The 20,870-nt window shown below is 48.3% G+C and overlaps 1 protein-coding gene across 1 annotated transcript; it reads right to left on the reverse strand.

The window, feature by feature from the left end:
- Positions 1-232: 232 nt before the first annotated feature.
- LRRC2 (leucine rich repeat containing 2) lies at positions 233-19,768 on the reverse strand. Its single transcript, XM_040994974.1, has 9 exons — positions 19,659-19,768; positions 14,655-14,798; positions 11,392-11,611; positions 9,977-10,133; positions 8,936-9,072; positions 4,663-4,808; positions 3,268-3,420; positions 2,206-2,342; positions 233-613 (listed from the first exon to the last, which is right to left on the reverse strand). Exons 2-9 carry the CDS (start codon positions 14,777-14,779, stop codon positions 564-566), a joined length of 1,125 nt encoding a protein of 374 aa, XP_040850908.1. The 5' UTR covers positions 14,780-14,798; positions 19,659-19,768; the 3' UTR covers positions 233-563.
- Between the last annotated feature and the right edge of the window lie 1,102 nt (positions 19,769-20,870).

Below are 20,870 nucleotides of genomic sequence, written 5' to 3' on the forward strand. Positions count from 1 at the left end.
AGCCACACACACGGGCAATGAGCCAACACTGCAAACTACCCATGCCTTCCTGTGCTTCCTCGCCTAGGGCTCCCTGCATCCCTCGTAAGCATTGCCAGCCCAATGCACAGGTGGGCATTCCCCCAGAAGACTCAGATGAAACCCAAAGTCTCTCCCAAGAGCCAGCATTCGCCAAAACATAATGGGGATACAGAAACAGCCATTTGCATAAAGCCAAAGAAAAAATTTTCCAATACTTCCTAAAAACAACACATTCCACTTCAGAATTTGGTCTTGAAGTTATAATCCTTAAAAAGAATATGTATTCTAAAATACCAAATGTACATTAGTTGGAAATGCAGTTATGCAAATGAGCTTATGAATATGAACATATCGCCAACTGCTGATTTTGGGGAGATACTTGTGCACTTGAACTTGGAAGCTCATATTCTTGACAACTGTGACAGTGGTTTCTAGAGTGTATCTTTAAACACAAAGTCGGTACTCCCGCATAACATGACCCACACGCGAAGATTTAATGACCCACTGGGTGGTGAGATTCCGCAGTATTCTGCCAGATGAAATCAAAGCTGAAGACTAAAGGAGATCTTGGTGGTGTAGCTGGGAACAGACTCTGTAACAGAATGAAGAACCAGACTCAGCCATCCACCAGGTCATGGTGAAATGGAACCACAAGGCACAGCCCACAGCAAGACACATGTGTTAAGCATAATGCTTGGTAATCCATTAAGCCAGCCATCACATGGAGTTGAGCTTTATAAATGTTTAGCTATTAGACAGAATCTTTAGTGCTCATTCATCTGCAATCTTTCCACCCAGCTCACACAGCTGCATCAAGATCTTGGAAACAGGACCTGGTACAACGGCTCAACTGGTTAATCCTACACCTGCAAGTGCTGGCATCCCATATGGGTGCCAGTTCATGTCTCCACTTCCCATCCAACTCCCTGCTTGTGGCATGGGAAAGCAGTCGATGATGGCCCAAAAGCCCTGGGACCCTGCACCTGCGTGGGAGACCCAGAAGAAGCTCGCCAGCTACAGATCAGATCAGCTCTAGCCTTGCGACCACTTGGGGAGTGAACCAGCAGATGGAAGATATTTCTCTGTCCTCTCCTTCTCTCTATAAATCTACCTTTCCAATATAAATAAATAAACATTTTTTAAAAAAAATATCTTGTAAACTATATCACTGTAGTTGATAAAAGTTAATAGATACCAAGGACTTGGGAGTGTAGGCAGCAAGTGGTTATATCTCTCCCTTTCCCTGCCTCGCCAATAAAATAAGTGTATATTATTTTACAAAGTAATAATTTTAAAAGATTAAGGAATAACCAAATAAATTTTTAAAAATTTTAAGTATATTCAATAAATGGCACTTTTCCTGCATGCCACTGATACCTATGGAGATCTGGGCATGACCAGTCAGCTTTGGTCACCCAGCAGACGCCTGTCCAGTGAGGATGAGAAGTGCTCAGGTGCCACTGTCCTCAGGAAGACCAAAGGAACCTGCCTGCTGGAAGACACAATGCCACACAGGCACCGGGCCAGCGCCGCCTCTAATCCCTGTGTGACACCCACACACGCCTGGCCACCAAAGAACCAGAACTCCCAGCCCGAGAGAAGATGGTGCATGAAAGGACAAAGACCACTCTAAGCCCCTTTGCTGGGACTGTCTGTCTGTGTAAGAAGCCCTGGGCCTTGTGAAACACGGTAGGATTCCTGAAGCTGCCAAGATCCGACTCTGGCAAAGACATTCCCCGTCTTCCCCTTCCCGGTCTCTAGAGTTTCACTAAACTTTGGAAAATCAGAGCAAATTGCACCTGCTCCCTGGCCTGCCACCTGCAAATCTTACCTTGCATGATTCTTTCATAGGTGGTCCTTGGTTTCTAAAACTTTTTCAAAAGTTGACTTTAACTAGAATTTTTGAATGGAATCTTAATTTCCCACTAAATTAAAATACTGTTTTGTTGACATGATTTTGTTTAAAAAAATAAAATTGAAAAAAAAACATGCTCAATAACACAATGTCACCTTTTAAGAAACAACGATATATTAAGCACTCAAATTTACCAGGAAAATGTGATATTATAAGGAAATGTGTCATTTGGAGTATCAAGAAGACATATAGGGAACCAAATTAGCTTCTCTTGCATGAGTGGAATTCTACATATTTAAATAAAGTAATTCTGAGCAGAAGTAACCCACCTCTTTCTTTAAGATCTTCAATATAGGCCTTCATAAATTCTTTATCAAAATGCTGACGATCCCGTTCAGTCTCCATCCTTTCATCACCGTCTTGATCTTGGGTCTTATCAATAGGATTGTCCATCAGACTTACAAACCTATTGGAACAAAGTACAGAAACCATCACACGTTCACCTGTGCATTTTTAACTGCAAAATTTCTCACAGAAGAAATCAACCTGTAGGGGCCAGTGCTGTGGCGTAGTGAGTTAAGTCACCACCTGTGATGCCGGCATCCCATATTGATACCAGTTCAAGTCCTGGCTGCTCTGCTTCTGATCCAGCACCCTCTGATGTACTTGGGAAAGCAGTGGAATATGAACCAAGTGCTTGGGACACTCACCTCCAAATGGGAAATCCAGAAATATGCTCCCTGGCCACCCCCACAACCATGGTGGCTTTACCGAGTCACTGCTATTCAGGCAGCTGGGCCTCTCTGGATGCAGAGAGAAGGTGGCGCTCACTAGCACTGCCCAATGAGATCGTTATGAGGCATCAGGCTGCTGCAAATGGGCCAAAGTAGAGGCGATCAGACAAGCCCCATATTCTGGGAAGACATGCTGCCCAGAAGCCCTCAGTGGCTTGGAGTTAGGTTAAGGGAGGCTGAAACCGGGGCTCTGCCATGTCTTGCCTCAGGGAAAGAAAAGCGTCTCTGAGTTTGGATGCCGGTGGTTTCATGTCAGAAAACCGGGAGAAGGGTGATGGCTCGCTCAGCACCAGCAGGACTTCCAGGCCAGCAGCCACACAGTGCCCATCTACGGCCGGGGCTCAGGAATGCACCTGCTGCACAATCAGCACACTGCTTTCCTCCACCATCCTCTGACCGCTGCCTCCCGCAGCGCCATCGGGTCAAACCTTCAAGATGTGTCAGCCTAGTGTCTATGAGCAGCGATGGGACTCTCAGGGGACCAGAACCGTCTGACCTGGTGTTGAGGCAGGGCTAGATGCCCGGCATCTGCAGGTACCTCCCCACGTACCCGCCCCATCCCCAATGCCTGAGTGGGTCTCTGCCAGGGCCACTGACTTCAGTGTGGATGAGTCACAGAGGGCAGTCGGGATCTCCACCAGATGGTCCCCGCTGACAACCAAGAGGGCGAGCTTCTTCAGGTTCAGCAGGGCGTACGGGAGATAGGTCAGCTTGTTTTTATACAACAGGAAGCTCTGCAGTTCTTCGAGCCTGGGAAGAGGAAATGGGTCCAAAGCAGCCAGAGTCAGCCCAAAAATCAATGTACAAGTGGCTGCTTGGAGGCCAGCCCTGCCCAGGGCACCATAACCATGGACCTTGAGCACCACAACAGTTACACTGGATAATATGCATATATTTTTAAGTTAACTGCACAGCTAGGGATATAGTGAAGCTTCCGAACACCACATATCCCTTCTTCCTCATGTTTCCGGGCATCCCTAAGAGTTCATGGGAGCACCAGGCAGAAGGCATTTCGGATCTGAAGTAAGAATTCAGATTTGGGCAACATATTCCCTTCCGATATTTTCAGAGCACATTTATTCTTCACCTGTGATATCTTCCAACTTTAAAATAGGAAGAAAACTGTGCAATGAAAAGGAAATATATTCTGTTTTCCATTTTATTTCTAACTCAGTGAGTCTTCCTGCAGATTTTTCTTTCATTCATTTGCAAATCATCTAATTCCACAAATATTTCACACAGTTCCTTGGCATTTCAAATTTAAATAATTCCAACTTACTCACAGAAAGCGTGAATAAACATCACAGTTACTGGGGTAGAAGGATGTCATATGAGATGATATTCAGGTCTACGCCATTGTGTCCCAACAGCTTACATGGCCACTTTATAAAGAAGACAGTAGATTCTAGAAGGTCAGAGATTGTGTCTTCTTGATCACTTTAAATCCAGCCCCCTCTTGGGGCTACTATCCAGGAACCAAAACTCGCTATTGGTGGCATGAGTCAATTGCACATGGCTCCATATAATAATTAGTTTTTAAACATTAAATAGCTACAATGACCTAATTCAAAGCCTTGCTAACCTTGGCCATTTTGCTTGAAAGATTAGGTATAATAAATCACTAAATGAAACTCACATAAATTTTCCTCCCTGAGATTCTAAGCAGAGAGCGATGGGTTTCTATTTCACACATCATAAACACATCTTTGTGCTCCTGTCAGGTGAAGGAGCAGAGCCATTCTGTTGGAGAATGAAGCAAACAGAAGTTTACAAAAACAATGAGGGTGAGAGTCCGAATGCACGGAAACCTGAACGTTACACATGGGATGCAAACTGCAGACTGTCTCATTCTGTAAGTCCTGGGAAATTACACTTGAGAAAACTGGTTGACTTCAAGACATGTTCATGCACTTGCAGGTCTCCCATGTTAGCAGGGCGTGAGGCGTTAGCGGCTCCCTCAGGAGACCCTGCCCTGTGTGTGCAGGCAGCTACCTGTCTATATCCTGTGGCAGGTCGTTCAGGTTATTGCTGCTGATATCAAACCACTGCAGATTAGACATCCGCAGGACACAGATGGGAACGCTGGAAAACTTGTTTGCTGAGATATCTACAAAGGTAACTCGCTTCAGGTTGCTTAACTGGAAGGGAAAGAACAAAATATTCTAATTACCTATGGAAGAGTGGAAATTATCCCCAACTACTAAATTTATCTGAAAGTTTCCACCCCCGAGGCATTTCTCTGAGTGCCCATCTATGTCCACAGCGAATGCCTTTGGCAGCCACATTGCATGTCATTCACCAGGCAATCTGCAGGCGATGCTGAGCAAAATAGTACATGGTGGCCCCTTCTCCAGGAAGGACTAATTTTGCTCTTGTTCCTAACTTACAAAAAAAAATGTGAGGGCCCGGCGCCATGGTCTAGTGGCTAAAGTCCTTGCCTTGAATGCGCTAAGATCCCATATGGGCGCCGGTTCTAATCCTGGCAGCTTCATTTTCCATCCAGCTCCCTGCCTGTGGCCTGGGAAAGCAGTCAAGGATGGCCCAAATTCTTGGGACCCTGAACCTATGTGGGAGACCAGGAAGAAGTCCCTGGCTCCTGGCTTCGGATCGGCACAGCACCGGCCACTGCAGTCACTTGGGGAGTGAATCATCGGACGGAAGATCTTGCTCTCTGTCTCTCCTCATCTCTGTATATCTGACTTTGTAATGAAGATAAAATAAATGTTTAAAAAAATGTGAAGATGGTACTATAACAGGGTAATTATCAGGCAAGACTTTTACATGTCTGCAATTTAGTCTAATCTTTCTGTGTTGCAGCAAAGTCAAGATCTCTTTTTTCTTCATTTTGCAGTAAATGCAGAAAATGCATTGTAGACTATAAAATAACTGCCTGAAGATATTTAAAGGAAGTAATTTAAGGAAAATCACAGCAGCATTAAACCAGTAAGGGGAGAAATTACTTCCATTCACAGCAGCACAAACAGAAATAGTGAAACAGGGTTGCATGAATACATTAAAACTATAAAACTATGCTAAGAAAAAATAAAGATTTATATAAATGAAGAAACATTTTCTTCATTTTGATTTTATCTGAAAGGCAGAAAGAGAAGGGGAGAGAGACAGGTATAGATACAGAGGGAGCTTCCATCCACTGGTTCCTACCCACACACACTTGGAACAGCCGGGACTGCACCCAGGCCACCTCCAAGAACCCAGAGTTCAATCCAGGGCTTTCACACGGGTGTCAGGGACCCAAGTACTTGAGCTATCACCTATTGCCATGCTCCAGGGTGCATGCATTAGGAGGAAGCTGCATGGGAAGTGGAGGAGCTAAGACTTGAAATAGGCATCACAAAAATAGGATGTAGGCTTCCCTAGCAACAGCTAAACTACTACATCAAATACCAGCCCTGGAAAATTTAATGATACTAAAGTGAAATTTTCCCCACAACTGGCTGGCAAACTGACTGGCAAACTGACTGAAATTCCTATTAAAATATCAGCTGATTTTTATTTTTAGAAATTTCCAGGCTAATCCCAATATTTACAGAGAAATCCAAAAGATGTAGACTAGCCAAAGCAATTCTGAAAAAAGAGGACAAAGCTGAAGACTTTTGCATTATGCAATTTCAAAGCTTATTATAAAGTCATAGCAATTAAAACAGTACAGAATAGACAAGCAGAGCCAGGGAATAGAGTTGAGATTCCAGAAGTAAATCCTTACATTTATGGTCAATTGATTTCCGATCCAAACTGCCAAGACCATTCAATGGGGAAAAGACAATCTTTTTAACGAAAATTCCTAAGAAAATTGTATAACCACATCCAACAAAACAAAAACCATGGAACCTACACCGCTAACTCATTCCATACATGATACAGTGTGAACAAAAAAATCTCAAAGACATGCTAAGGGAAGGAAGCCAGAAGGCTACTGTATGATTTTATTTATATGAAAGTTCCAGACAAGGTCAACTGATAGAGACATGAGACATGTTTGTGGCTGCCAAGTTCTGGAAGCAGGAGTAGGAATTAGCAACAGGCTGGCAAAAGTGACTCTGAACAGATGGCAGAAAAGGGAACACAGCGAACTGTATACTTGGGTAAATGTTACGGGATGCAGATTATACCCTCTAATCCCTTTTAATAAAGGGGGGGGGGAGGAAATAGAGGAAGTAACAAAAAAAGTCCAGCAGCGAGACAGACCCCGTCCAGGTGGCAGACAGCATTGGCCTGAGGTCAGAGGCAGAATGTACTGTGACGAGCACGCCCAGTAGGATGTCTGTGAAGATGGAACATGGACAGGGGAGCCAGAGCAGCCAAGGATAAGTTCACTTCATCTGCGTTGAAGACGGAGCCCTCTCCTGGACTCGGGGAGACTGAGGGGCAACAAGCAGACCTGTGGGGGTGACCACAGCCTGGGCTGGGCACCACTCTGGAGCATTTTCTGGGATGAGATGGTACCTCCAGGGCTTCTCCCCACATAGCATCATTCAGGAAAGGAGCCTGCCCAGCCAGTGCCCGCACCCAGCCACTCCTCACCAGCAGTGACTACTTCTAGTTTGAATTTTACCTGACGATAAAAATGTCTCACTTTATCAAAAAATAATTTGAAAGTATTTGTCCATGAATATAAACCCAATGAAACTAAAGAATATTTAAAACCAAGGATTTCATAAATCCTATCTGCAACACGACTTTAATTATCCATAAGTTATGAGTATATAAAAACTTCCCAGCTCCTTCATTTATTTATCTATTGTGCAGGATAAAAGGCATTGGAATCTATGCATTACTGTTCACAGACATCATTCACAAAACAGGCATTAATTGGGCCTAGCGCAGAGACCTAGTAGCTAGCGTCCTCTCCTTGAATGCACCGGGATCCCATATGATAGCCGGTTCTAATCCCGGCAGCCCAACTTCCCATCTAGCTCCCTGCTTGTGGCCTGGGAAAGCAGTCGAGGACAGCCCAAAGCCTTGGGACTTTGCACCTGCGTGGGAGATCCGTAAGAGCTCCTGGCTCCTGGCTCCGGATCAGCACAGTATTGGCCATCGTTGTCACTTGGGGAGTGAATCATCGGACCAATGATCTTTCTCTCTGTCTCTCCTTCTCTCTGTATAGCTGACTTTGCAATAAAAAAAAAAAAGTAAATAAATCTTAAAAAAAAAAGGTATTAATTAAAAATGTCTTATGTGAAGAGAGGACATTTGCCTCATTTTCCTTTGGTAGCATTTCTAAATTTGAATTAAAGTCCTCATCCAGTATATTTTTTAGAGTTTTACAGAATACCAATGTAAGATGACCTGTACCGGATGTGACCACAGCGCCCAACCAGCACATGTGAAAACCAGGAAGGGAGGGGGCAGAGCCGGCAGGGGGAACGTGGGGGCGAGGATGGCCCAAAGGCTTGGGAACCTGCACCCGTGTGGGAGACCCAGAGGAGCTCCTGGCTCCCAGCTTCGGATCAGTGCAGTATTGACTGTTGTGGTCACTTGGGAAATGAATCATCACATGAAGTATCTTCCTTTCTTTTTAAAAAGATTTATTTATTTTTATTACAAACAGAGGAGGAGAGACTGAGAGAAAGATCTTCCGCCCGATGGTTCACTCCCAAAGCAGCTAAATGGCTGTTGCTGAGCCAATCCAAAGCCAGGAGCCAGGGGCTCTTCTGGGTCTCCCACACAGGTACGGGGTTCCAAGGCTTTGAGCCCTCCTTGACTACTTTCCCAGGCCACAAGCAGGGAGCTGGATGGGAAGTGAGGCCGCCTGGGATGGGGCCGCCTGGGATGGAATCCCACCCTGTATGAGATCCTGGTGCATTCAAGGAGAGGACGCTAGCCACTAGGCCACCATGCCGAGCCCAAAAATAAATAAATCTTAAACAAAAAAAATGAGCCTGAGGTGGGCAATTGGCCTGGTGGCTATGGTTCCCTCACCCTGTACTGGACTGCCTGGTTGTCGTTCCTGGCTCTGGCTCTGGCTAGTCCAGCTTTCTGAGGGAAAGCAAGTGCTGGCACAAACAGTGGGGTCCCTGCTACCCACATGAGTGACCTACACCAAGTCCCTGGCTCCTGCCTTCAGCCTGGCCCCACCCAGCCACGCGGGCACTCAGGGCTGAGTCAGCAGATGTGAGCTTGCTCTTGCCTCTCACACAGATAAATCCATGAATGATGAAATATTTCATCCTTATCCCTTACATCACACACCATTCCATGTCATATACAACAAGAAATCATAGCACAGAGATGGTTCGGTTCTTACTTCAAAGGGCAGCTCGGTTAAGTCCAGATTTCCAGAACAATCCAGCTTCTCCAGGTGCTCACAGTCCCCTAGTTCTGGAGGAATGCTCTGCAGGTGGTTGAAGCTCACATTGAGTTCTTTCAGGTTCTTCAAACGACCTGTCGCCAGAAACAATGAGCATCACTACCAAACAAGTCCTTCAGGAAGCCGGGGCGCCAAGCCTCGGGATCAGTAACCAAGCACTGCACAAAATCATACGGGTTTTTTTGTTTGTTTGTTTTTAAGCATCTCTAGCAAAAGCCTGCACATCCCAGCGTTTTGTTTCGATCATAGCATTCTGCTGATGTAGGGGAAAGGAGGAGGTGGGAAAAGTCGCTGGCTTGTGTATTTTTCCTTGCTCTTGAATTGTATGATCCCTTGTAAAACTTAGACAAGGTGAGTATAGTAACATTGCTCCTGTGCAGGCTGGCTCAGGCCCAGCATCCAGACTGCAAACTCCTTCTCAGTAACAGGGCACAGGAAATGACATGGGTGTGATACAGCCTCCAGCTGGGAGACATGCCACCAGCTCTTGCCTGGGGCCAACACCATGGCACCCTATGTTAAGCCTTCACTTGTGGTGCCAGCATACCATTAAGTACCAGTTCCAGTCCCAGCTGCTCCACTTCTGATCCAGCTCCCTGTTGATGCCCCTGGGAAAGCAGTGGAGGATGACACAAGACCCGCACAGGAGGTGGGAAACCCAGATGGGGTTCTAGGACTCCTGGCTTCATGGTCAATGTGACAATGGGAAAAAAAAAAAAAGATATACTAAACTTATCAGTGGACATAAAAGGGGAAAAAAAAAGTCCCCACCCAAAGTATTGTTCACCCATGAAACTTACAGAAGCTGAGTGCCGAGTCAGGGGCAATCCCAGCACCAGCACCCCAAGTGGGACACCAGACACAAGCAGCAGGAAACATGTGAACAGCCCCGCCTGGCAGCTAGTGAGGGGAACGCAGCATTTGTAGTGCCCTGCCCACCACAGACAAGCGGCAGGAGGCGGCCACTGGGCCACATACCGATTTCAGCTGGGAGATGCGAGATTTGGTTCTTGGGTAGATCCAGAACCCTCAAGGCTTGAAACAGCTCAATGTAGGCAGGAATGATCTGAATCAAGGTGTTGCTTATGTGCCATTCTTTCAGGTGTGTCTGCTCTTTCAACGAGTCTGGGAGCTCCTGAAGTAGGAAAGAGGACAAGCAGGTCTGCATACATAGTCACAATACATACTGCTTCTTTATAACCTATCCAATGAACAGTCTCTACAAATGCAATGTCCATGTATTCAACTTTGAAACCTCTCCTCCTGGCAGGTGGCGGTGACGGCTCCAGGAGCTGAGTCCCCGTCCCTCACGCAGCCCCTGAGAGAGCAGGCCCACAGCTCCCAGCAGGGATGGCCACCGCACCACCGCCCACAGCTCACCTGGCTGTGCAGCCAGAGAACGTGGACCCCAGCCAGCCTAGGAGCTCCACCAGACCAGCCACTGCTCAAGGGCCCACACGAGCCCCGGGCCCAGCCGCCCTTCATGGTCCACACTGCCCGGGATGACCAGAGGCCAGAATTCCCTCACCATCACGGAGCCACGACAGCGGCTGGAAATTTTCTTCACAAAACTTCGGACTTCTTATGGATAACTAAGGCTGGGGCGCAAATCTCTCGGGGGGTCGGGGGGGGGCGGGAGGGAACACAGTGACAAATCCATACTAAGCCAGGCAAATGAAGGGTAACCCAGTCAGAACAGGGTCCTCAAAGAGGCTGCTAGTGATGACGTCACCGGTGCGCCCGCCAGGGTCTCCTTGCGCATGCCCAGTTACAGCTCCTTTTCACCTCATCACTGTGGGCCATCAAATTTGCTCCGCGGAAGGCAGATCCAGAGCCACGGCGCTGCCTGGGGTCCTCTGAGAACCTGCCAGGGACCCAAGGACTTGAGCCACCAGCACCACCTGCTGACTCCCAAGGCATGCACTGAAAGGAAGCTGGGAGGGAGCCCGCTGGGGATCAAACCCAAGCACCTCAATATGGGGTGTGAGCATCTTAACCACTAGTCCTGATCTCCACCCCTGCCTTTTGCCCCAGAGTAGGTGGCATCCTGTCCCTGTTGATCTCAACAGAGAGACTCTACAAGCCTCTCCTTTTCCGCAGACCTGAATGGAGATCAAGGCTGGTGCATTCAATTCTCCACTGAGGATGATAAAAGACAGGTAAGCGGCCTCCGTCTGAAACCACAACAGCTCCAGGGATGCCTCCCCATGCCCAAAAGCAGGTTGGGGGAGAACAGGAGGTGGGCGCACTGCCAACACCCCAAGCAAAACAAGGAGGTATATCCGGCAAGACCTCAGGGTGGCAGACAAGGAAAAGGGTACAGGATCTGCAAAACTTCTTTGTCACCTTCCAGCCCTGGGGCAATTCCTCAGGGGTGGCTCACCAAGGCTCACCTTCCAGTGCTCCCCCGACAGTTCAAACACAAAGGCGTTGCCCGGCTTGCCCGGCTTGCCTCTGTCCTTGGCAAGTGGACACTGCTGCTTCACAAGGGCGCGCCTTTCGATCCTCTCGAGCAGCCGCACGCTTGTGTCCACAAAGCCGTTCTTGCAGTACTCTGCCTGCGGGATGCCGATCCGCCTGCACTCAGCCACGAAGTTCCACTCTTCCTTGATCCTAGAACCATGGCAGCCAGGGCCACTGGCGGTGAGCTTAGTAGGCCAAATGACATCTGAAACCCTTTTTTAAATGATTAGTAACCTTAATTAAAGATGTTAACGATATTAGATGGGAATTCTTGCTAAAATCTCTACATAAGGGCCTGGCGTGGTAGCCTAGTGGTTAAAGTCCTTGCCTTGCATGCTCTGAGATCCCATATGGGTACCAGTTTGTGTCCCAACAGCCCACTTCCCATCCAGCTCCCTGCTTAGGGCCTGGGAAAGCAGTCGAGGACGGGCCAAAGCCTTGGGACCCTGCACCTGCATGGGAGACCCAGAAGAAGCTCCTGGCTCCTGACTTTGGGTTGGCTCAGCTCCAGCAATTGTAGCCACTTGGGGAGTGAACCATCAATGGAAGATCTTTCTGTCTTTCCTTTTCTCTGTAAATCTGAGTTTCCAATAAAAATAAATAAATAAATCTCTACCCAAAATCATACTATGCAAACTTAAGTCTTGTAAAGATTGCAGGGTCACAGGGCTTCAAAGGCATCAGAACAGAAACAGGGATGGCCCCATTTTATGAGAGCTTGACTCTAGAATGCAGAGCCACACAATGGCACTAGCTGTTAGGTCTTTCCTAGCAGCAGCTCCGAGCTTTCCACAAGGCTGGCTTCTATGCATATGCAAACGTCACCTTCTTAGATGCTTTGCTCTTAAAAAACCATATTGGAGAGCCTGGCATGATGGGTCCAAGTTCCAGGATCCCAGTCAATGCCAGTTTGTTTCCCAACTGCTCCACTTCCCATCCAGCTCCCTGCTTATGACCTGGGGAAGATCCTGGCTCCTGACTTCTAGCTGTTGTGGCCATTTGGGAAGCAAACCAGTGGATGTAAGGGTTTTCTCTCTCTGTCTCTCCTTTTCTTTGTAAATCTGCCTTTCAAAAAAATAAATCTTAAAAAAAAAAAAACGCATTGGAGTTTCACACTTGCCATGAAGTGGAGGGAAACAAGAACATATGAAAAAATATATATATTTGTGGATGGCTCTGGGTGGCACAGCTGCACATGCTCATGTGAAGGTGGCAGATCACGTGGCGAAAGTGCTCAGTCCTAAACTGAGAGCATACCAAGGGATGGGGAACATGCTGAAGGCACTAGCTGTAAATTCCTCCAGGGAGTGCTATAGGCTTTGGGGTCCCTTTGCCTTACTAGCTTTCCCATGTGGTTTAAATTATTTTATACCCATGTAATAAAGGCTGCCAGATCTCTACCTACAGACCTAGGCTGGGCTGTAGCAGTCAAGGCCCAAGGCAGTTGGGGACCTGGGTGGGGTTGCCTGACCTTGCATCAGAAGCAGCTCCTCTGCAGGTATAACAACCAACAGCATGCCACTGCAATCCTTGGGTCCACTGGGTCTTTGTCTTTCATTTCCCTTCCCTGGCCCCTCAGACGGAAGTGGAGGTGGATCCTGGCAGGGTCACAAAATGACAACAGACCAGCTCCACCTAATACAGCTTCCCTATAGCAAATGGATACAAATATTCCCAAATCTTATACAGACAACCCAAGTTAAAGAAAAATTCAAATGAGACGTGCCCATTAGAAATATCGACATGGTTAGGGAGGGCATTTGGCCTCATGGTGAACGCATGGTTTGGGACACCTGCATCCCAGATCAGTAAGTGGGTTTGAACCTCAGCTCTGCTCTACTGGTGGACATTTGGGAAGTGAGTCAGCAGATGGGGGCTCACACTGTCTCTCAAATAGGCAAAAATAAATGAATAACCTTTTAAAAAGACAAAATACATTTGCTTAAAACAACAAACATTATGTGCCCAACCTATCTTGACTTTTTTTTAAGCATTTTATGTCTTAATCCCTCTGAAACCCAATGAGAGAAATGCCAAGGTAAAAATTAACTTTATATTTAAAAATTCCTTTCTCTTCCTTGAGCGTAATCAAAGCATATAATATCGTTGACTTGACACTTTATCAGCCTTAGCATTGACCGTGAAAAAATACCACCAGGCATCACTGAAGGGTTCTAGTTTGGGTTTCTTCCCAAGGAGGCAAATTTGTAGAAATACACACAGCGCCTTATTGGTCAGCCTTTCTCACTTCCGTGGCTATCTGGTGTTGACTCAGCTGTGTGGCTCCTGTTAGTCGGCCATCCATGTGACTTTTCCAAAGCACTCAACTTGGGTTTTATAGATGTGACCATTCCCTTCTTCATTATCTTACGAGTTTATGTGATAGGCTGCATTATTTCCACTTTGCTTCTGAGTGAAACCAGCACTGACACGATGACTCTTACGTGCAGTTCAGCTCACTGGGTGGGGGATGAAGTGCATGGGGGTGGATAAAGGGACTGAGCAGGTGCGCAGAGTTAGCAGCCAGGTTGAGTTAGCTCAGGCCAGGCCAACTAGGGGGAGCAGCATGGTACACCTTGCAATGCCAGCTGTACCCGTATCAAAGCATCCACTGGAATCCTAGTTATTCTACTTCCTATCCAGTTCCCCGAGTGCACCTGGGAAATCAGTGGCAAGTGGGCCCCCACCATCCATGTGGGAGACCCAGATGGAGTTCCAGGTTCCTAGTCTAACCTGTGGCCATCTGCAGAGTGAATCAGATATAAGAGCTCTCTTTTCAACAACCCCTCCTCCCCCCCCCCGTCACTCTGCCTTTCAAATATATAAACCGGTCTTTGAAGTATTGTAGTATAAATGTATCAGATCATCTGTTCTCCCTGTAGCCATCATACTGCCTGAAGTGTATAAGGTGTCTTCAAAAGGCTCATGAAAAAAGGCATTCAATGGAAAAACAATGTGTGGTGTTGAAAAAATTTTATCCCAAAAAAGATTCATCTTTCAACTATGAGTTCCATGACCTTTTTGAAGTAGTCACTGTATGCAGATCCTGATAAAACAGGTGTCCCTGTGGCAGGATCACAGCATGCATACAGAACCACAGCGTGTGGGCCCCTGAAGGAAAGCTCTCCTCTCCCTGCCCCACCGCCCAGCTTCCCACTGGGGGCACCCCACCCAGGCCATGCAGGGCATGTACTTCTCCAACGCGCTCCTCTCAAGCCTCTCGGCCTCCTCCTTCTGCCTCGCTCTGTGCTTCTTGACTCGTGTTTCCCACAAGGCTCTGATGGTGGAAACATCAAACACGACCACTTTATGTCCCATCGTGACGGCATGAAATGACCTATTAGAGAAATGCACAGGTCAGCCTCACACACACACACAGCAGAACACAGGCATAATGGGCGCTCTGAGAAGCATGGTGCTTGCACGGACTGCCTGCCCAAAGCCACCTTGCTGCCCAGGCAGCCGTTTGTTGATGCTGTAAGGCCTGAGCAGTGAGCGCTTGGCTCACCTAGGGCTGACACCACACCATTCCTAACTTTCAGAGTTGGCCTCCAATAGCACTTCATATTCTGGATGCAGGTGTATTACTAGATCCATCACTTGCAAAATTTTCCTCTCATCATTGAGAGTCTTTTTTTTTTTTTTTTGGAAAGGCAGTTTTTTGGTTTTTTTTTTTTTAAAGATTTATTTATTTATTGGAAAGTCAGATATACAGAGAGGAGGAGAGACAGAGAGGAAGATCTTCCGTCCGATGATTCACTCCCCAAGTGAGCACAACGGCCGGTGCTGCGCTGATCCGAAACCGGGAACCAGGAACCTCTTCCAGGTCTCCCATGTGGGTGCAGGGTCCCAAAGCTTTTGGGCCATCCTCGACTGCTTTCCCAGGCCATAAGCAGGGAGCTGGATGGGAAGCGGAGCTGCCAGGATTAGAACCGGCACCCATATGGGATCCCGGTGCGTTCAAGGCGAGGACTTTAGCCGCTAGGCCACGCTGCCAGGCCTGGAAAGGCAGTTTTACAGAGAGAAGACAGACAGAAAAGGCTCTGGATGATGAGAGGAAAATTTTGCAAGTGATGGATCTGGAAATACACCTGCATCCAGCAGCCGGGACATGAACCAGCACCCATATGGGATCCCAGTGCATGCAAGATGAGGACTTTAGTCACTAGGGTATTGTGCTAGCCCCAAAATAAATAAATACATATTTTTAAAATGTCACATTTCTTCTGGCATCCATGGTTTCCCTTGAGAAATCTGTAGTTCTGAAAAATAGCCTTGCATGGGGATTGCACCATTTGTCAGTTGTTACTTAGGGGTAGCTGTGTGGCACAGTGGCTAAGCTACCACTTGGGATGCCAACATCCCATTTGGGAACACCAGGATTCCCAGCCCTGGTCTGTCCCAGCCCTCCATGGCATGGGCATTTGGGGGATAAAACAACGATGAGAGATCTCTCCTCTGCTCTGTACATCGTTTCAAGGAAACAACAAAAATATCCAGGGGCTTGAGTCGTTGATTTGTTCCAGGTTAACAATGATACAGCTGGGTACAAGTTCTCTGAGGGTCTGAAAGAGACAGTCTAGAAAGCCAAAGCCAAAGAAAACAGCCAGCCTTAGAGAGAAAAAAAAAAAAAAAACCAGAATCACTCACTGTGATTTCCCAGAGGAAATCTGCACAGACCTCAGATCCACATATGAGAATGCACTGAACAGCCAAGGTCACAGTAGATGCATCTGGGCAGCACGGACGGCCCAGCGGCCCAAGCACTGCTTGCTGTCCAAGGGCATGCGTCTGCATGACCCACATGTCACTCGGGCTCCCACTCCCTCGGCCCAGCCAGCACACGGGCCCTCCCTGCCCGGTGGTGTCCGCACATTCGTCTGGAGAAATGCAATTCAAGTTCTGTCGTAGGGGACTGGTCTGCGTGTCTTCATGCTCTAAATATTAGATTATATCAATCCAAATTGACATAATCATCTTTCATAAGCTCCAGACGTGCACACACTTGAAATAGCAAAGTACTCAACATCTTTTTAAACAGTTGTAAATCAGCACAACACTCAGCATCAGGGTGGCAAAGAACACATCCTATCTGTCATCCCAAGCTTATTCACCTTTTCCCTCATGTCTTGCAAAAACAGAAGAGATTCTGCTCTTCAATTCAGAGGATTATGGGGCCAGCACATTGGCTCAACTGGCTAACCTTTATCTCCAAGTGCTGCAATCCCATATTGGGTATCGTTTTGTACCCCGCTTCCCTTCCAGCTCCCTCTTGTGGCCTGGGAAAGCAGTCAAGGAGGGCCCAAAGCCTTGGGACCCTGCACCTATATGGGAGACCCAGAAGAAGCTACTGGTTTCTAGCTTTGGATCAGCTCAGCAACAGCCACTGAGGCCATTTGAAGAGTGAGCTGGTGAATGAAAAAAAATCTTTCTGTTTCTCCTTCTATCTGTAAATATGCCTTTCAAACAAAAATAAATAAATCTTAAAAAAATTAAAACAGGATTTAAGTCAAGTTTTCACCTGGAAGAGGCAGTTGAGGTTGCCAATGCTTGCAGTGAAAACTGGAGGCATGAGAATGGTAAGGAACAGCAGGTGATGAGGTTGCTAAAGATTTACACATAACGTTCCAAGGTGCTGGGAAGCTAAGACAGCCAGACTCCTGAGTGCCAGGCACAGCCCCTGGCAGCCGGAGCAGCACAGGGCCAAGGCCAGGTCCCGGCAGACAGCTGGACAAGTTTCACCAGTAGGTAGCAGCAGTCTGCATAGGGGCTGAGACCAGGAAAGGGGCTTTATCGCGGGAGTCTGTGGGCCAGCCCAGGGTGTGCAGGCCCTCCAGGCTGACTGAGATGCAGACAGGTGGCAGGGGTCAGGGACAGGCACAGGTGCTACTTCCTCAGCAGCTCAGGGGAGAGATAGTCTAACATCTGCTAGACAACACATATATCTGAAATGTCATTTCCCATGCAAAGACATTCTTTAGGACTGTCCCCACCCTACACTGCCCCAAAGCAGAACAGAGCAAGCTTCATCATTACAGGATATAGTCCAGGAAATCCTCAACACAGACCAGCAAGTACAAAATTTTTGCCCAGGTTTTCCTGGTAGTAGATGACCCATGTTCAGGGTCCCGTAGCATCTGGTCTGATTCCAGGCTATGGATCAGTATTACAAGGTGGGATGGAAGCAGCTCACCAGCCAGCCCCCCAGGACTTGAGCTGTGCTGTCCCTGAGGCCCAGAGCATCTTTCGAAGAAAATACAGGGAATGATGAGACATGTCTTCACCAGTGGCAAAGGACAGAACACAGGCCAGGGACTGCTGCCAGGCCCCTCCTCTGTGCCCAGGGGTACCAGGTGCCACAGCGTGGAAACATGGACCATCACAGACACTGAAAGGTCAAATCCACAGTGGGAAGAAAAACACTCAAGGGAAAGCTTTTTGCTTTCACACAGAGATGGGCAAATATTTCCAGTCAAGGATGAGATAGTCAATACTGAAGGCTTCCCAGGTCAGTGGGCAAAACCGAAGCTACTGTGTGTGCAGCTATTAATATAATCAAAGTGAAAACTCCTGGCCTGTCTCTCCCTAGTGGCCACCCTCAGGAGTGCACAGGCTTCAGGCCCAGCTCCCACCTGCCACAGACATTCTCAGGACCAGCACGGCAGGTGTCGGGGCAGAGGGCCGGAGCCTGCTGCCCCCTCCCCAGTCCAGCTGCCTCAGAGGCACTTTACAGAGCCACCTGCCTCCAAGTCAGGGGGCATGAGTAGAAAAACAGGTCCCAGGCACTCCACTCCGCAGTCACATGCTGTGAGGGGGCACCTACTGGTTGCCCAGGGTGCTCCCTTCTGTCACCTGACAGACAGGGCTATATGGGGCACAAGTGCTACAGGATGGATTTGGGGAGTGTGGGAGGAGGTCCACTGGAGGGAATGGCTTGGATGTTCCTTTTGAAGCTGGGCAAATGAGGCAAGAATAAGGGCAGGAGGCAAGGAGGAGGGTGGAGTAGGGCCTGGGAGAGGGGCACTGAGCTAGGCCTGACTTCCAGGCTCCCTTGCCCTAACAGCCCCAGTACCCTCCTCCTGTGGTCTACCGGCTACTCCAGGCACCCTCCGGGGTGTGAATCTCTTGTCACAAAGCCAGAGGAATTTCTAGGGACATTCACACAGTGAACAAGGAGCCCTGGTAACTTACAAAGTCCATACAGTCCCCGCAGAGGTCAGTGTTCTGATCAACTAGGGGGACAGACCTTCAAACAGCTCCAACTGCTCAGCCCAACTCAAGAATTCTAAGACATTTGCTTCCATGGGGTCTGTCCCCAGGGAGACAGCTGATGATTATGATGGCAATTTGTTAAGCTAGAAAATCCAGGCAGGGGAGAAGTGGCAGCAGGTAGGATTAAGGCAACAGTGTCTGAGTCAGCCCCTAGGGGCTGGGATGCTGCCCCGTCGCGTGGCCTGGCCGGGTGCTCTCATAGGGACACAATGCAACAGCAGCAGCTGGCTCATGGGGTTATGACAAGGTGACGGGGAGTCACATGGGCCAGGAGCTTGAGCTAAGACCCCATGCACCTTCTGAGGCTGAGGAAAGGTCAATTATTTAAAGGAATTGATGCAGGCTCCTTGTCCCAGTCACAAACAAGACAAGAGCATCAGAATTCAGCAGCTTGGAGTGCTGAGAGCTTCAAGGCCACACAATTCTCCCCTGGCTTCAGTCACTTTCCCACCACTCCCTTGAACCTGGAGGTGCTGCGGCAAGTACTGCCTTCCAGGAAGGCGGATTTACCCTAGCAGGTGTCATTCACCCTGTCAGAGCCTCAAATAAGACACAAACAAAGTTGATTTATCTCCCTGGAACAGCACTTTGGACCATTTAGCCTTGAACTCCGCCTTAGCCTAGAGGCTGGGAGGAAGCCAACAACCCAGAGCCCCTGCCCAGCTGCTGCCCGTGTTCCTCCCCGTCCAGGTCTAGTTCCAGATCCACACTATGCACCAGCTTCTAGCCCCCACCTGGCGTGGATATCGGGCGGCTGTGCACCCCAGGGGTCCAGCCAGGTTGGGCACAAACGCCAGGAGTAAGCGGCCGAGGGGTGCGCCCCGGCCGGTCCCCTGCCTCCCTCCTCCCAGGCGCGGCGGCGGCCACTCCCACCTGCTTCCCACAAGGCCCTCCACTTGGCCAGCTGGGACCGGCCGACACTCACCTACCTGCCCAGCCGGCAGTGGTCTACGCTGTGATGAGGCTGTTTACATCCGCAGCCGGAAGCGCTCACACGGCCCCCAACCTCCCAGCCAGTGCGCTAACCGGCTATATTTGTAAGCCGAGAACATGATCTGGAGGACATGTGCTGATAAACTATCTATTCTCTGTGACTCAGCCACTACAGACCTGGAGGGGGCGGGGCGGCCCCGAGCCAATCCTAAACGGTGGACACACGCCTCCCGCAGGTGGCAGACCCCTTAGCCGGTCAGCGCACACCCGCCGGGCTCCCTCGGGCTGAGGAAGCTGCCCAAGTGTTGCCCGGGTTGGAAGCAGTAGTCGCCCCAGAGGCTGTCTTTTTAGTTTCCTAAGGCCATGTGAGGTTAGGCTCTCTCTAGAGAGTCTACTGACGTGATAGCTCCGTGTGGCTAAGTGGCCAGCCCTGTGACAAAGGGACATGTTTCCCTCCATTGCAACAGCTTCGACCTAACAATGCCTTTCATCTAATAGGGACTTGATAGTATTGCAATGACAAAATCCTTTAGCTTTGAAAGGACTTCTTCATTTCATGAACGCTTGTAATTCTTAACATTAGTTATTGACACTAACAAGTAAATGATTTAAAATTACTAGAAACTTGTGAGGCTGAAATAAATTAATCTTTGTGACTGTGTGTGTGTGTGTGTGTGTGTGTGTGTGTGTGTGTGTGTGTGTGTGTTTTAAGATTTATCTTTATTGGAAAGGCAGATTTACAGAGAGGAGATCTTCCGTCCACTGGTTCACTCCCCAAATGACCACAATGGCCAGAGCTGAGTTGATCTGGAGCCAGAAGCTAGGCCCCTGAAGTGTGCTTTTTATTTCTTAGAACTATTGTTAATCTCTTTTCATAAATAATGCAGGTGACCAAGCCACAGAAGGCAGTTCCGGTTCACCTGCCAAGTCAACACAATTTCATTTTAGAAGAGACCTAACTATGTCAAGGCTTCATCACATTTACATATAAAATTTTCCCCAACAATGTATAGGGTTATGATCACATTGGAAGGGCATCCTACCCTTCAACAACAAAATTTAAAAGCACCAAATATAAGTATTCGCGCCTGACGTGATGGCTCAACTGGCTAATCCTCCCCTTGCAAGCACCAGCATCCCATGTGGTCAGCGGTTCGTGTCCCAGCTGCTCTACTTCCCGTCCAGCTCCCTGCTTGTGGCGTGG

This window comes from Ochotona curzoniae, unplaced genomic scaffold (assembly GCF_017591425.1).
Source record: "Ochotona curzoniae isolate NIBS_2020 unplaced genomic scaffold, NIBS_Ocur_1.0 contig_908, whole genome shotgun sequence".
NCBI classification, from domain to species: domain Eukaryota; kingdom Metazoa; phylum Chordata; class Mammalia; order Lagomorpha; family Ochotonidae; genus Ochotona; species Ochotona curzoniae.

Excerpts from the sequence above, each read along its gene's own strand:
- LRRC2 (XM_040994974.1), bottom strand. The coding sequence starts at position 14,779 with ATGGGACATAAAGTGGTCGTGTTTGATGTTTCCACCATCAGAGCCTTG. Across the intron at positions 10,134-11,391 it reads TGTCGGGGGAGCACTGGAAG|GAGCTCCCAGACTCGTTGAA; the intron begins GTGAGCCTTGGT and ends TTCCTACTTCAG. Across the intron at positions 9,073-9,976 it reads GCATCTCCCAGCTGAAATCG|GTCGTTTGAAGAACCTGAAA; the intron begins GTATGTGGCCCA and ends TTCTGGCGACAG.